The 17,029-nt window shown below is 41.0% G+C and overlaps 1 protein-coding gene across 1 annotated transcript in view; it reads left to right on the forward strand.

Moving 5' to 3' along the window:
• Nucleotides 1–17,029, forward strand: part of GRXCR1 (glutaredoxin and cysteine rich domain containing 1) — a 42,704-nt gene that overhangs the window by 16,537 nt on the left and 9,138 nt on the right. The window contains exon 2 of the mRNA XM_063310656.1: nucleotides 13,227–13,466. Within this exon, the coding sequence (XP_063166726.1) occupies nucleotides 13,227–13,466 (240 nt within the window). The remainder of the gene's footprint in view (nucleotides 1–13,226; nucleotides 13,467–17,029) is intronic.

Raw genomic sequence — 17,029 nt, forward strand, 5'->3', positions numbered from 1 at the left:
TCTGGGAGTTGAAGTCCACGCGTCTTAAAGTTGTCGAGTTTGGAAAACAGTTATGTACCATGGAAATAGTGTGAGGATGCAAAAGGATGTCATCTGTTTCCTTGATCACTCATTTACACAACTTGCATATTAATAGACTAGGGCTGCAATTTTCTTATCTTTTTTCCCTGGTACCTTTAGTATGTGAAAGATACAAACCCTACATCAGAAGCTGGACTGCCTTGTCTTCATGTTGGCTAAATGTGTGGGATGTCTGTCTTCACAGAAATGTTGAAGCTTGGTCAGGGGTTGAAAAGATAGCTGGCAACTGTGGCCTGAAAATCCCATAGTGGAGATGGGGCAAAAGCTTATCCCTTCATGAGTCTTGATGGTGGTTCCAGGCTCTGTGTCTGTACCTGGGCAAACTTGTTTGAAACACAAGATGGCAGACCATATGATGGTGAAAGACAGCTTCTTTCTTACACCCACAGAACATATGAATAAAAATACTTTCCCTGAAGCCGAGAAAGTGTACATCAAATGGACTCTGAAGAAAAGTATATTTCCCATCCAGAAGTATTATAATTCTTTTCCTTTCTATCTTTTGTTTTTTCACTTTGGAATATTCATTTGGATTGCTAAAGAAATGAGGGAATACATACAAACACTGTACTACCATAAAAAAATATTTCTTTGAATTCTGCCTCTTTCTGTAATTAGCATATGTCCCCAACTAAACTGGGGGGAATATGAATGAGGCGTCATTGACTAATTAAGAATCTAAGCCTTATTTAAACTCTAAACCACTCAAGGGGAGGGCCTGCAGCATTTTCTTTTGTTTGCTAGGATTGTTCTGTAAAAACACCACATATGCTGTGATGCCACATTAATAAAGAATAAAACCACACAAATAATTCAAAAATCCCAGCGCCACTTCCTACATTATTTAAATAAAGCTGGGAAAAAGCTCTGCTAACTCAAGATGATTAAGAGGACTGGGCCTACAGATGAGGATAAATATGATTGGGTGATGCTGAGGCTGTTACTCCATTAGGGGCTTCAATTTTCGCCCCCCCCCCACTGTTCTTTCAGCAATACCCTGCTTACAGGGCTTGCTCATTTGCCTTCTCTGAGCGAACAAGCCAACAGGAATGGAATTGAGACGCTGTACCACAAATTTGGCCCATAGGCAAAAGCAGAAGCAACTGAAACTATCTGGGCCAGTGCTGCTGAACATCATGAGCCTGGCATGGAAATTTCACATTTGTTGTTTGGTTTTCCACCACACTGATGAATGTAGGACTACAATTCTGGCCAAAAACATGGCCGTTCATTAAGAGGAGCTCAAATGCAACTCCAAGCCTAACTCATCCTGCAGCTCATGTATGTGCCAATGCCTGTGACAAATGCATGGAAGCTTAGATGTGGCTCCATCTTTCTGTGCAGGAGGGGGCTATGGAGAGGGGAAGGTGTATGAAATGGGGTTGCCCTATCTAGCCTGCAAAATTTGAACCGCTGCTAGATGGCAGCGAAGAGATATGCTGTCTTGCCCAGTTCTCCAGCTTTTGCAGCACAGATATAAGCCGAATAAACTCAATCCTTGCTTTTAGGGTTCAGTGTTTGAAAAAAGATGAGAGTTCATCTCTGTTGATAATAGTCTTTATCAGTCATCTTGTAATTGCTGCCAAAGGGTAAGTGTTTCTCTTTGGGCACGCTTTGCCCTTTCCTCTACATTTAGGCAAAAACTTACTCATAATTTCACTTCTACATTGATCACTGTTGTCCATTCCCACTTATTTTATACATCGTGCTTCATTATTCCTGCCAAGTAAATTATGTTTTATTTTCTTTTGCAGTATTGTTACACTTTAAGGATAAGGATGCCGCATATAGCACGTAACACAAAACAGGCAAACAGAGGTGGGGTGATGGGGAGGGAAGATGGGACATGTTATTTAATTTATTAAAGCTTGTAAAGCAATCCGAAGATGCAAAGCCCAGTTCCATGTGCTAGACATGATTAAATAATGAGGAGCAGTTGGAAGGTATGTTGCCAATTATGTCAATTAAGTTGCAAATCAGCCAGTGTGGGCAGGCCTGCATTTTCGCACAGGTTAATGCTGGGGCAACCTTTTTTTTTTTTTTTGGTGCTTGAACTACATTTGTTTAAAGATGCAACTCCAGGACCAATTCCAACCTTCATTAGCACTCTGCTACTCCAAGGCCAAGCAAAGACAGAAATCTCTTCTGTCACACTGATACCACATCAAAGCTTATTAATATTTAACATGAATATCAGTTTTATTTCTTTGTTAAGCAAAGGTTGTTGTTGCTGTTGTTATTTCCATATCATTGAAGTGGTTTCAAAAGTATATTGGAGCTCTTTAGGTGGGGCCTTTGCCAACCCAAAGTCTTCCAAATATGTTGCAACTTCCAAGCTTCTGAGCCTTCAGCCATGCTGGCTGGGAATCTGTAGTACCAGGACACCTGGAGAGCACCAAGATACTCAAAGGATCCTTGTACTGTAGAATGGTTTCTGGGGAGAAGGCACAACTGAAAATCTGTCTCACAAAAATGAAGTCTTACAAGCAGAAAGCCAGCAAGTAAGTCTAGAAATCTCCTTCCTGGCACAGAGTTTCTTTAATGTAGGGATTTTTTTTAGAGCACCACAACTAAAGGCTTTGTAGCTAAAATGGAGTGTTACACAAATAATTGCATATTCATGCAGTGTTCAACCAGCTTTTGAGAATCATGTAGGTTGTATGGAGAGGAAAGCTCTAGTTGGAGGACTGCAATATTGTCTGTAGAGGGACAAGACAGGTAGTGTAGAAACTTTATTCTATACATTGTCTGATAAAGCTTGTGCAATAGGAGATAATTCTTACATTATTGACCCTGTTCCCACAAAACACAGTCAAATCTTGCTAGTGCGGTTCTAGCAATAGCCAATATTGGTCCCAAAGTTACCATGTTGGAAATACAGATGTCTACAGGACCAACTTTCTTCAGAAAGTACCTAGTATCCTATGAGCCTTTGTGCCAGAAAAGTACTGTCAAGCCATCATAACAATACTAGCCCCTTCGTCATTGTCTAGGTAGGCAACCGACTGAGGGGTGTGAATTTAACCCTGTGCAACACTGGATCTGCTTGGGGTTAAATTTAACTCTCTTGGCCTTAATTGACTGGATCTATTAACTCCTTTTAGTGTTCTCACAAAACAGTGCTTCCCCGCCCCCAACTCCTTGTGTTTGATCTATTCAAATTGTAGAAATAGGGTGATCTGACCTGGGGTGCAAAACATGAGACTACCACTAGAGGGCAGTGAATAATTTAAAAAAACCCTCATTTTACTGCCATTTAGTGGTCATCTGGATTTTTGCAGTCCTGATTTAGTAGTCCTGCACTGAGTGGCAATAGAAGGGAAGTCTCCCTCACTGAGTGGTCACTAGCCCGCTGAATCATTTCATGAGATTGTTGGCAAATCAGTCCTTGCACAAATGCAGATTGTTGGTCCAACTTTGCCTGCTTCTGTCTCTGAATGCTTTTGTCATAAATCTCATTGGTAGCCTCAAGTAGTTTACAGGATAACCATAGTTCCTTCCTATCATAATGCTAACAAGTCACACAAAGAACAGCACAGTAAAGTTTACATAATACAAATGGGCTTTTCCGCAACTGATCCAGCTGTTGAAAATGATAGTTTACGTCAGTACTGCCCAAGCTTATGTAGTGTACTGAATAGACCAAAGGCTGGAGTATAATTAATCATGGATGAAAGAGGAGATCAGCTGCCAAGGAAAATTTGCTGCAAATTTTCATCAGAGTTCGGCCCAGCTGATAACAGCTTTACTAGCAACTGCTTTCAACAATTGGCAGTTTATTGATGGTAATCTGTCACACCAAGAGGGCTACTATTAGGAGTAGTGACACACGTCTTAATTAATATAAACTCAGATTGACAAAATACAGAGACAGGGAACTCTTTGTACAGATGAGTTTGCTTTGCACTGAAATGCACTGACTTAGGCTAAGGAGCATGACTGCATGTTATAAAGTGGAGAAGCAGCCATAGAACAGAAATGTTTTCTCACTATTTGAGATTCTTGCTTAAACACCAGAAAGGATGTCACAATGCCAGCTGCAAACTGGGTTTAGAAGTTCAACACACAGCAATTGTTTTAAGGGTTCCAGAGGATGCTGGGGGTTGTTCCTGAGAGTCTGCTGCATGGTCTGAAAGAGGCCTTAGTTTCTGCTTGGAATGAGAGGGCAGCAGTGGCCTTGGACTGGATTGTGTCCATGTGACCTCTCCCTTCCCATGGATCCTGTTGCTCTATATGGTTTGTGGAGGAGCTGAGGGAAATGAAGTGGGAGACGAGACATCTAGATCACCGCTGGAGGTCAATGAAGAATGAACTCGACTGAATATGGGTATGAGCTGCTATTAAGGCCTACCTTGTGGTGGTGAGGGTGGCAAAGCGGTGATACTTCTCCACCCTTATTGCATCCACAGATTGCCATCTGGCAGCCTTGTTTCAGGTGACCCAAGCCCTTCTGGGCAAGGGGAACCTGGAGATTCATCTGCAAGCCTCAGTGGAAAAATAGATCTGTCAGACAAAATTGCTCAAATACATTCCCAATTAGATGCCAGCCTTAGTACATGTCCAGTGGAGATGCCTGGGGCACAGTCTTGCCCTGTTATCTGGGAACAGTTTGAATCTGTTGGCCTGAGGAAGTGGATAGATTCCTTAGGACTGTGAGCTTGGTCACCTGCTCCTTAGATCCATGCCCCTCCTGTTGGCTAAGTCTACCTGTAAGGAGACATGTGGCTGGGTTCTGGCAGTGGTTAATTCTTCCTTGGGAGGGGGTTGGTTCCTTCATCTTTTAAGAAGTCATTGCTGGATCCCACCATACTAGACAATTTCTGTCCAGTGTCCAACCTCCCTTTTTTAGGGAAGGTTGTGGAGAAGGTGGTCACACAGCAGCTTCAGTGGACCTTGGATGAAGTGGAATATCTGGACCCCTTTCCATCAGGATTCAGGCCTGGACATGGGATGGAAACAGCATTGGTCATGCTTCTGGATGATCTCTGACGGTACTGGGATGGGGTAGTGCATCCATCTTGGCTCTACTTGATCTCTTGGCATCTTTAGATACCATTGACCATGGTATCCTTCTGGATCAGCTCTGTGAATTGGGAGTGGGTGGCATGGTATTATGCTGGTTCTCTTCCTTTCTTAGGGGCTGATACCAGTCAGCGTTGATTGGGAGTGAGAGATCCTGCCCTCAGCCCCTACTTTGTGGGGTGCCGCAGGGTTCGGTGCTCTCTCCACTCCTGTTCAATATCTACATGAAACTGCTGGGGGAGACAATCTGTTGCCATGGGGTGGGGTATCATCAGTATGCTGATGATACTCAACTGTATCTTTCCACCCCTGGCAAAGAAAGTGATGCTGTGGATGTCCTGTCCCAGTGTCTGGAGGCTGTAGGTGTCTGGATGGCGAACAACAAGCTTCAACTGAACCCTGGCAAGACTGAGTGGCTTTGGGTTTTAGGGCCTTCCAGATCTGGGACTTTACTATCTTTGTTACTGTATGGAGTGGTACTACCCCAGATAGACCTGGTTCGTAATTTGGGGGTCTTTCTGGACTCACGACTCCTGCTTGAGGAGTAGGTGGCAGTTGTGGCCAGGAGGGCCTTTGCACAACTTTGTGTTGTCCATCAGTTGCACCTGTTCCTGGATTGTAAGGCTCTGCTCACAGTTACTCATGCCCTAGTCACTTCCTGTATGGACTATTGTAATGCACTCTACATGGGGCTGCTCTTGAAGAGTATCCGGAAGCTGTAGCTGGTGCAAAATACGGTGGCACAGGCAGTTATGTGCGCCCCTAAGAGGATGCACATTACACCTCTGCTTCATGAACTGCATTGGGTACCAGTCTGCTTCTGAGTCCAATTCAAGGTGCTGTTTTTGACCTTAAAGCCCTAAATGGCATGGGGCCAGGTTATCTGAGGGACCACCTGTTTCGGATTACATCTACCCTTCCCATCAGGTCTGGCAGGAGAGGCATGCTGTGGGTCCCGTCTGCAAAGGAGTTCCATCTGACTGGACCTAGGAGGCGAGCCTTTTCTGCCATGGCCCCCGTCCTCTGGAACATCATCCCTCCCAAGGTGAGGTTAGCCCCAACCTTTATGGCCTTCCAGAAGGTCCCTAAAATGTGTTTTTTTCAACAAGCCTGGGGATCCCCTAGTAACAGGAGCCCACATGTTGGTTGTGTGTAATAATCTCCTGCTTGTGGTTTTGTTTTTATCTTTGTTTACTTTTTAAATTTGCTTTTAACTGGTTTTGTAGCATATTTTTGATGGTGGGTTTTATTGTACGCCACCCAGAGTCACTTTGTATGGGATGGGTGGCCATATAAATGTGACAAACAAACAAACAGAATCCTTTTGATTCTCAGACTTGTAAAGAATATTGATTTCCATCTCTTTTCTTTCTTTTTTACTATGTTAAAGGGGCCAAGCCATTGCTTGAATTCTAATGAAGGGTTTTCGTTTTTATTTTTGGCAAGACAGTATAACCTGACTGGGCTGCATACTAACATAGCATAACCAAGGGAAAAAGCTATCCTGTCTTCCATATGTAGAAAATATGGAGACTACCTCATATTTAGGTTCTTAGCCCTACCCTCCGGTTTTGTTTTTCCCTATGAGGTTCGTATCACAGCACTCCAGTCTCAAAGCATGCATGCTTACTTTCAGTATTATGTGAAAAAATGTTGATGTCTATGGCCTTGAAATGAAGACCAGTGGCTGTGCCCCATGAACTCATAACTGAACAGTTTCATTAAAAAAAAGCAATGTTAGTCTGTAAGGAAAAAAAAAATATCCCAAATCCACAGTGACCTTTGTTAGGACTAGCCAAAAGGAAACCAAAGTGTGCAAGTATCTGAATTCAGTATGCTTACTCAAGCAAGATGTTACCAAGATCAGGGGACAGAGAAGAAGTGGAAAGTTCAGACCTGGTAACTGAAACATCTAGCTTAATTTTATGACTTTTCTCCTTCTTCCTTCTCTGCTTTATCTAACATCTCACCTGATGAAACCTTCTCAAGAATTCAAAAGCTTGCATGCTTTTCAATGGCATTTTGATTGATCATGAAAACAAAAACAAAAAATACCCACTGAGTTTGGGATATATAATGGACAAATCTTGCAAATAATAATCTATGCACAGGCTCTAACACTCTAAATGTTATTGGAATAGGACACATATTTTGAAACAGACTTTCAAGTTGTCAAAGAAAAACATGTTCTCTAATCCAAACTGGAGGATTGAAGATGCCAAGCAGGTTTTTCAAGACCATGCAGAGTAAACATATGTGGGCTAAATGACTTAACTGTATTGATATTCTTAAAGTTTCAGGCAAACAACAGCATTCCCATCCCATCAAATGAAATTTAGTGCTGTTTTTCCAGTTCCATAGATGAGCGGAATTTTGCAATACTATGCAAATATACCCAATGAGTCTCACAGGCTGAGCAGGAAATTAAACCCAAGTCTGCATCTGTCTGATGAATGTCTAAGGGCTAGCTTATTGTAAGGATTTTGCATTCGGGTGTTAAATAATACGCTTGAACGCTTACTTTAAAAATTATTGAACAGAAAGCAAGCTTAATTTCTATTTGTGTTTTTGTACAAGAAAATGTGTTTTCTTTCTAGGAATGTAGTGCCAGTGAGCACACATATATAACTGCAGGATCAATTTTTATAGGAAAATCTTCATACGTTTTATAAGAATAGTGTGGATGTATGAAGTAAAGATTTCCATGTAAAAATTGATTCTGCGGTTGCATATGTACACTCACTAGGACTGCATCCATAAAAAGAATTATCAGTGTGTGTCTGGATAAATATTTATAACCTGCCCTGATCCTAACAGATTTGGGACAACAAGGGTACAACAAAGTTGAAAGAAAAATGGAAACTAAATGTAAACAATTAAATAATATAATAAAAAAAAATCTTTGGTGAACATCATAGGTAACTCTGATCTGATCGCCAAAAGCATGATGGAACAAATCTGTTTTTACCTGTTTGTGAAATGTCAGTACGGTCAGGGCCAAATATTATCTCTGTAGGCAGGGAATTCTGTGCAGTGGGAGCTGCCACTGGGAAGGCCTATTATCTGATCCATATTCCTTACTCTCTCTCTGAAGACTAGACCATGCAAGCAGGTCCAATTCTGGCAATGCATTGTAAGCTATGTCCTGGTGCTGCATCATAAAGGGCCTCAGAAGTAATAACCAGCACTCTGAATTTGGCCAGAAGCCTGCTCCCAACCAATGCAAGGACTTCAAAGTAGGTGTTATTTTAGCCTGTCAGAATGGTCTCTTCAGGAGTCCAGCCTCTGCATTTTGTACCAACTGTAGTCTCCAGGTTATCTCCGAAGGCAGCCCCACATCACATCACTAGATATCACCAGAAATCAGGAGGAGTCTGGTAGCACCTTTTCTGACTAGCAAATGTTATTAAAAGGAAGGCCTCGGCTTTTGTGACTTGCAGCTCATTTCATCAGATGCATCAGAAAAAGTGCTACCAGTCTCTTTTTGATTTTTGATTACCACAGACTAACACAGCTCTGCTCCTGCCATGGATATCTCCAGCATAATGACACTTCCCTCCACCACGGAATGATTTCTGTCAGTGATTTCATTTAGAAGGTAAATAATTTGGGGGAATGTACCAAGCCCTGAAACAAATTACACTAGACTTCACAAAGGTCTGAGTGCTGATCCTCCAAGACCACTGACTGGAACACCCACCTGAAGAGCAGAACCATTATAAAACCCCTGCAGGCAGATCAGAAGGAAATCATGGTTGATGGTATCAAACACTGCCAAGAGGACTAATAGAACCAAGAAGAGCACATGCCCCCATCTGGGTTTCAAGAGAGGTCATCAACCAGAACAACCACTATGATTTCTGTCCCATAATCAGGCCTGATTCCAATGTGTTTCATCCAGGATTCTCTGTAGCTGATTCACCAGCACTTTCTTGATCACCTTCACAAGGAAGGGAAGGTTGGAAAAAGGCAAAAGTTGTTAAAAACAACTGGGTCCAAGGGCCTCTTCAGACAAGGATACACCACTGCCTCTTTATAATACATCCATTATGTCCCATTGCCTCATACAGTAGTCAGCACAATATTTTGACAATTGTTCTTCACTGTCTGTGATTCAGATTGCTATTTGTTGCCTCTAGCTTTCATTTGTGTGGAACTCTTACAATGTCCCAGTTTGCAAGCACAATATCTGAAAGAACAAGATGCAGTTGTCATAATGGTCCCCTTGTCTACACAGCACTTCAGATGACTTTTATATCGGATATGAAATAAAGGAAAAAGCAGAGGGCATGGAAGTATGTGAGCCTGACTTTGTTCCCAGGAGACCCACAAAGCCATGGTGGATGAGATTTTATTCATTACACTTTGCAAAGAGCACTGGGTTTTGCAGAGGGAGAGATTACATAAAATAGCTTGGAAAGATTAGGTGATCAGCAACGGTAACATCCTTAAGCAAACTTTTAATTTTACACTTTATCTTGAAAATGTAAATCCAGGCAAGTCTGAGGTACTGTTGTCATCTAAACCAATTTTTCAGCATGTCAGGCTTCATCCAGACCAATATTTAAACAAAAAGGCTTGTGGGATGCGGCTCTTGATAAGATAGGTTTTTGGTAGATACGGGGAAATCTGTTAATACAAAGAATAATGAGAACTCAAGCCATATGCATAGCAGACCCAAAGTTCAAACCTTACATCTCTTTTTCTCACCCATGTGTTGTAATGACTGAGAGTCACTTGTTTTTTTGATGAGGAGAACAATTGACGCTTTGTGCATTGTTACTGTGAGGAACCAGTCTGATCTCATGCGCTTGGCTTCTGATGTTGCTCAATCTGGCTTTCACACCATCTCCCTCTCAATTTTTTCTCTCTCTTCATTCCTTGGCTGTGGAGATATTATGGGCTTCCACCCCTCCCCTTGGCCATAAAGGATTGGAAGAAGCTACTACTGTTCCTTCATTTTCATCTGTGTCTTGGTTGGAGCTGAAGAAGGCTGTAGATGTTGCAGGTTCTTGTGGTCAGCTTGGACTTCAGTGGAGTGTGATGTTCCTTTGAGGAATCACTGTGCTGCCTGGAGTTCAAGGAGAAAGCAGGAAGCCTCCAGAGTGGGGAGGGCAGGGAGGCAAATGTGAGGCAATAATCTGGATGGTAACCACACAAGCCTGAAACAGTCTTGTGTAAGTAGGAGAATGTACGGAGTTGAACTCAGGTAAACTCAGCCATAGGGAGGCCAGTTCTCTTGCTGGTAGGTTTAGAAAGCTGGTAGGTTTAGAAAGCTCCTGCTCCAGGATGGCATTTGATCTCTCTGTGTCTCCATGCTCATTATAAGGTTTGGTGAGGTTTTGTACCAGGTTGCATATAGCAAAGTAAACTCAGCAGGCCTGAAATTTCTCCATCTCTGTCGTAAGTTGTTTTGGACCAAGATAGGTATCTGCCCATGTAAACCTGTTTGCACACCAAGTTTGCTTTGGAAACCTTTTCGAGAGATTCGAGTGATATGACCAGAGGGCATGGCCTTCAAAGGAAGTCAGACTACTTCTATTTTTAATGCAGTTTAAGATCATTAAACTTTTCTAATCTGTTTATCTTTTGACTGATTTTAAATATAATTAATCCTGCTCTGCTTTTTCTTTCCTGTTTGTTATATTTGTTTGCTATGGCCCTGTTTCAAGGTTTTGAAAGCCTAATTCAGCTAAGGGAATATTTTGACGTTAGAAGACACCTCTTAGGTAATTTTATAAATAACTAAACAAATGCAGTAGCTGCCTGTCCTTGTACTTGTTGTTTTAAGCTGTTAATGGGTTGCTATTATTGAAATTGTAATTATTGGGTTCACTACTTTGAGAGTGCTAATTAGATTTGTAGGCAGAAGAGAAGTGTGACAAACCAGCCAACAAAGTTTCAGCATAACACTAAGTCAGCATAGTACAGGCTGGCATTGTGCCTTTGGTGACACTCTATAAGCCAGATGGCATCTATGTAAATTTGCACAATATTTGAGAATTGTCAGTGACTGCAACAACTTGCACACAATGGCCTGGTCCTTCCTTCCTTCCTTCCTTCCTTCCTTCCTTCCTTCCTTCCATCCATCCATCCATCCATCCATCCATCCATCATGGCATTACTACTGCCCATACAATCTTTCATCAAACCTGAAGTTAAACTTATTGTAAAGATATAAGGAAAATATTCCCTCTGTCCCTCCCTGTCTCCCTCGGGAATGTTTTGTAAATGGGTCATTATGGGCAGTTTTCATGGAACTCTAAGCTTTAATGGATAGGTTTACACATTGCCCCAGACCAAAACATTCTGAGTTAGCAGGAGAGCAGTTGAAGCAGGTATCCTAACTAAAAACATAGCCACAAACATACATATTAGCTCACTTTTTTGATGAGTACATATAAGGAACAGAGAACATCCTGTTGTGTGTTTTCCACAAGGGAACAAGTGTCCAGGGCTTACTCACTCTGCAAGGTACCAGGCAGTTGTTTCGCAACCAGTCACAATAGAAAATGGTCTGACGTTCACCCTCTTGGTGATCTCCACTTTTTCTTGTGACCTACTTATTTCAATGCCTGAGATCAAGTCACAGCAGAGAAAGGCTTGCTAGAAAATCTTCCCAGGAGACTGGTGTCATCATTTGAAAGTTGAATCTCACCACACTGTTATTAAAATGAACAGGAGACTTTGCACTGTTCTGCAAACCTGTGGCCCCAAGCACTGAGCTGCTAAATGGTACTGATGCTGGATTCGTAATTTCTGGAAAATCAGAGCTAGAGATAACTCCATAGCAGGTGGTATATGCATCACTATCCGAAGTGTGTGGCTGATGAATGCAGAAGCAAATCTGCAATTCAGGCATAGATTTGATCCTTGGGTCTGCTATGCACATGGCTTGAGTTCTCATTATACAATATTATTAATGGCTTACATAGTATCTACAATAACATCTTGTCACGTGCTGCATCTTTAACAGAAGGGTGTGCGGGTGGCAATTCAGTATGGCAGAGTTTTACATTCTGTACCTCAATCCCCAAATAATAGCATTCCCCAGACTGTTGCTTTTCAAGCAGGTGTACTTATTTCAGAAAGAAGAAGTAGCAGGAACATTGGGGGAAAGTAACAGTGTAATGCTGGAATATTTGATTTCAAGGGGGAGTAGAATAGTGTGTAGTCAAACATATATCAGGACTTCTAATTTTTTTTCCCAAAATAAATGGAGAGCAATTATAAGTAAGATCCCAAGGGAGGGAAAGATAAGGGGAAAAATAGCTCGATGGGGAGGAGGGGGGAGGCTCCTTAAGGAGATACTAAATGCTCAGTGGCAAATGGTTCCAATAAGAAGAAAATATGGAGACAGCAAAAGGAGCTTAGTGGAGATCTGAAAACAAAAAAGGACATATACTAGAAATAGAGGGGCAGAGCTATTCTTATTTTGGTTCAGCCTTCTCCAACAACAACAACAAAAAAGTGTTCCATAAGGAAATATTGAAGAACAGGCTAAAGGGGCTAAACTGAAGCCTGCTTTCATTTGGATTAGACTCATTGAGATAGACCTTAATCCTAACCCTTAACCCTTCCTGTTGACTATAATTCCAAAATCCCCAGCCAACAAATCTTAGAAATCCTCTGTTAATCTACTCTAACTGCCATCCCAAGGGCATTAACTACTCCTAATCAATTGCATGTATAAATAGGGTAATATTCTAATGTTCTATTCAGTTTACTCTATCAATATAAAACCGAATTAATGTTATATTGCTTACTAGTGGAGATGTTACCTGGATATTCCATGTTTTCTTATTAAACATGGATGTGTATAAGAATATTTAAGCTTCAATTCATTATAGGCATTACGAGAAAGTATTACCCAAATAAATAAGATATATTACAAATCAAGGCTTTATTGTGATCTTTGATCAACTTGGATAAATTACAACTCTAAGTTTATAATATATAAAGGAAGAAGGATGGAACTAGGAAGGAAAAAGGCTTCTAGAAAATTTATAATCAGGGTTAACAAGTCAAGGAAATTGAATAATTTGAAAGTCATCTTTTTACAGCACCATAGCAAAAGAACCTGGAAAGGTCAATAATTGAAAAAAATGCATTTTCTGTTATAGATATCATCTGTTTGGGAATATGGACGCATAGTAATTTACACCACCAGCCTTCGTGTGGTAAGAACAACTTTTGAAAGATGTGAGTTAGTTCGAAAGATTTTCCAGAACCACAGAGTGAAATTTGAAGAGAAAAACATTGCATTGAATAGTGACTATGGGAAAGAACTCGATAAGAGATGCAGAAGGCTTGGGGAAATTCCATCTGTTCCTGTTGTGTTTATTGAAGGCCAGTATCTGGGGGTAAGTGCATTATGCATGTCTGCCTGCACATTTTAAATTTAAAAGCATGAGAAATCATTAGGGATGCACCCATGAAAAAAGAGAAAACTTATTACATTCACAACTATTTGTTCTAAAGTCTTCAGTAAATAATAGTTACATATCAGCCTGATTTCAGCCATCCCTGTTTTATTCAAAACCTGATTTGGCAAACTATTCTTACAGCGAACAAGCATGCACACTGTTACAGATGATTGTCCTAAATAGTTTGCAAGTTGTCCCTTGAGCTGCAGAAAAATTGCAGCACTTAAGTGTACAGTTAACCCAACGTGTTCTAATCACTCAAGACTTCATTTAAAACTTCTGTGCTGTTAAAGAATAAACAGACAATCTAATTGTGTGTGCAATGCCCAACAGTAATTTGGGCCTATACTCTGATTTTAAGTAAGGAAAGTAATACAGAATTATGGATATGAATATATGGGTTGTTAAAATAGTGATTTGGATTGTGAAAAAACCCAGTTCTCTGCTTCTGTTGATACATCAAATACCCACAACAGTATTTGTGGGAAGATATGAATATTCATGAAAATAAACAAGCAGATTTCAAACTTGTCTAGAGTTCACTTCCCTTCCCTTTTACATATGGCTGCCTCCCTCCACTGACATGCAACTAACATGGCTATTTGATTGGACTTGCTGAGTGTCAAGGGAGTGACATTCCAACATGTTGCAAGAGATCAAGCATGAGGGCAGCAGCTATATAGTCCTCAGGTGAAGAAAAGCAATTCTATGGGATCAGAACAGAAACATGGGGAAATGGCAGCTATATGAATCCTAGAATTTGCAGTGTTTTATTAGGGTATGTCTGTGTGTGCCTTCAAGTCAGTGTTGACATCAGCCCTTCAGGGTAGTCCAGACCAGGAAACCAAAACCAAGAACTTTCTCCACTCCCATTCCTGCTTTGGACTCAGATTTCTCTTATCAGACCATTGTCTAGGCTGCGGCTCTTCTTCCTTTCTCTTAAGGTTACTTGCACAGCCCATTACAGGTGACCCCTGGTGACCGCCTGGACAAGTCCCTGCAGTTTTCTTGGCAAGGTTTTTCAGAAGTGGTTTGCCATTGCCTGCTTCCTCAGGCTGAGAAAGAACGACTGGCTGAAGGTCACCTTTGTGCTTAAGGTGGGACTAGAACTCCCGGTCTCCCGGTTTCTAGCCTGGTGCCTTGCCCACCACACCAAACTGGTTGTCTTTATTAGTGTAACCCATTCTATATATTATCCCAAATATCTTATAGTCAAAGGCCATGCTGTACCATCTGGAGGGTACCAGGATGAGAAAGGTTGACAACATAGTTCAATCCTATGAGATCAGTATTGTTTAACCGCCCAGTAATTTTAATATTTATTTTGATATCTGGGTTCCTCACCACTATCTTCTGGTGAGGACATTAGTGGAGACTGTCATGATTTTATCAAGCATCAAGGCCAATAGAATGCCGTATGATCAGCTCATGATTGCTGTGACTATTCTCTATTGGGGTTTGGGTTATATATCCATCTCTCCATTTCTTTATTTACACTCTGATATGTATATTTGAAGGAGGCAATGGCAAACTGCTTCTGAAAAACCTGCCAAGAAAACTGCAGGGACCTGTCTAGGCAGTCTCCAAGAATCGGAAAGTATTGAATGGATTAAAAAAAAAAAGCATATTCACCTTCAGATATATTAATGTTTTCCATAGCATCTTTCTCCTCTCTGCTTAAGATTCTTTGGCTTAGTTAAAGCCAAAATGAAGATTTTAAGGGACTGAAACACAACAGATAGAAAGTAAACAATCTGAAACACATCAGTCACACTGGAAACTAGAAATGTCTGTAATTGGTCATTTGGATTCTTTCTTTGGTAAAACTATCCCACATTTCAATGTATAACAAACCAAAGCATGAAATGCTGTACAGAGTCCTTGTTCAGCAACTTCTTGTTCAGTGACTGTTTGAAGTTACGACAGTGCTGAACGAGGGGACTTAGGACTGTTCCTTGTAGTCGTGGCTGTCACAGCATAGTCATGTGATTGTAATTCAGGCCCTTGGCAATCGGCTCGCAATTATGATGGTCGCAGCGTCCCGTGGCCAGGTGATTGCCATTTGTGACCTTCACTACCAGCTTCTGACAAGCAAAGTCAATGGGGAAGCTGGCAGGAGGTCACAAGTGGTGATCACATGACCGTGGGATGATGCAACTGTGCAGGATTCTCCTAATGACGGCAACTGGAACTGCTGCAACTGCTGTCATAAGTTGGTGCGGTCACATGATGTCATGCTTTATGACCGCGTTGCTTAGCGATGGAGTTGCCGGTCCCAATTACCATTGCTAAGCGAGGACTACCTGAACTAGCAGTGCTCTTCATTCATACACTTTGTGGCGACCAGGAAAATGATTCCGAAAGAATCAATATGTAAGATTGCCATAAGAATTCAAGAATTCAGTTAACCCTGCAGACTGCAAGGTGGAATTAGTAGTATAAATATACGTATTTCCTTTGTTTTGAATAATGTTTCTTTTTCTGCACCTTTAGTTAAATATTGTTAACGTCCCAAATTTCTGGGGAGATGAAGCTAGGTGGTGCTGCTCCTCCACAGCAGCTGTGGTGATATGGAAAGTTCTCCCCACTGAAACAGGACTGGCTCCTGCCTGGCCGCTTTTAGAAGGATATTAAAAACTGAGCTTTTTCTAGGAGACTTTCAGCAACAGCATCTGTGCTTGTCCTTATTTTTTTCTCTTTCTTTGTTTTTGTCTTAGGCTATTTGAATTTTATGTTGCTTTAATTCTGTTACTGTTCTTGTAATTGCTGAGAGCTGAAAGAATGCGGCAGGAAAAATAATAGAAATAAGCAAATAAATAAGCAAATAAAATATATACTTAAAATGTGCAAAATTAAAAGTATCCCAACAGTGCAATGATGAGACACAGAGGTTCTAAATTTTATTCTTGAGTGTGTAATATGGGAATTCCTTTTCCAGACGTCTGGAAGCAATCAAAGTCATGTTTAATCTCATTGTTATACACAGGTCCTCTTATGCAAATGTCCATGTGCCCCAATATGGGGTATTTGACTTTTGCTGAATGCATGTAATTTTTAAAAAAAGACAAACATTACAACGGTTGGTGGAATGTATTTATTCTCTATGCTTGAAAGTTGTGTGCCGAGCATAATTAATTCTGATCTGTTTCGCTTGGTGAGCAAACCCTGCACATCTGGCCTCTTTTATCGGAAGATCATCAAAAAATACCATTTATTTACCAGCAGGGGCACAGTTTGGAAAAGGGAAGATTGCAGCAGTGATCTACGACTCTTTAAACTCAGCAATCTACTGTATTTACAAAGCTATAGAAAGATGCATCACACACAAATACAAAGATTTTTTAAAATATTGCATTGTTTATTTTATTCCATTTTAATTTGGTTTTTATCTAGAAGGCAAGGAACCTTGACTTTGTTGCAGACCCATAACTTATAAATGCAGAGATGAATGATTACTGTCATTACACAAAATGAATAACAAATCCTCCTGCATTTCTAAT

This window comes from Candoia aspera, chromosome 8 (genome assembly GCF_035149785.1).
Source record: "Candoia aspera isolate rCanAsp1 chromosome 8, rCanAsp1.hap2, whole genome shotgun sequence".
NCBI lineage: Eukaryota > Metazoa > Chordata > Lepidosauria > Squamata > Boidae > Candoia > Candoia aspera.